Raw genomic sequence first — 375 nt, 5'->3', positions numbered from 1 at the left:
GCCCTCACTCCCTGCCCTCCGCCCTGCCTTGCAGACTTGGGCCTCTTCTCCACCAAGACGCTGGTGGAGGCGAGCGGCGAGCACACGGTGGAGGTGCGCACGCAGGTGCAGCAGCCTTCGGACGAGAACTGGGATCTGACGGGTACGCGGCAGATCTGGCCCTGCGAGAGCTCGCGCTCGCACACCACCATCGCCAAGTACGCGCAGTACCAGGCCTCGTCTTTCCANGGTCCCCCGCCCCGGGCGCGCCCTTCCCTTCGCCCGCGAGCCTCCCCCAACCCGTGCTCTTTGCCCCGGCAGCAGCGCGCCGGACCCGAAGAACCATCACATCATTAAGTTCGGCACCAACATCGACCTTTCCGACGCCAAGCGGTT

General features: G+C 67.1%; 1 protein-coding gene across 1 annotated transcript in view; it reads left to right on the top strand.

Moving 5' to 3' along the window:
* Positions 1 to 375, top strand: part of KDM6B (lysine demethylase 6B) — a 5,284-nt gene that overhangs the window by 3,716 nt on the left and 1,193 nt on the right. Inside the window, 2 exon segments of the mRNA XM_077746743.1 lie at positions 35 to 254; positions 256 to 372. Of these exon segments, the coding sequence (XP_077602869.1) occupies positions 35 to 254; positions 256 to 372 (337 nt within the window).

Source organism: Crocuta crocuta, unplaced genomic scaffold (genome assembly GCF_008692635.1).
Source record: "Crocuta crocuta isolate KB4526 unplaced genomic scaffold, BGI_CrCroc_1.0 scaffold139, whole genome shotgun sequence".
In the NCBI taxonomy this organism is placed as follows: domain Eukaryota; kingdom Metazoa; phylum Chordata; class Mammalia; order Carnivora; family Hyaenidae; genus Crocuta; species Crocuta crocuta.
The sequence above is the reverse complement of the archived record's forward strand: the minus strand, read 5'-3'. Positions and strand labels throughout refer to the sequence as shown.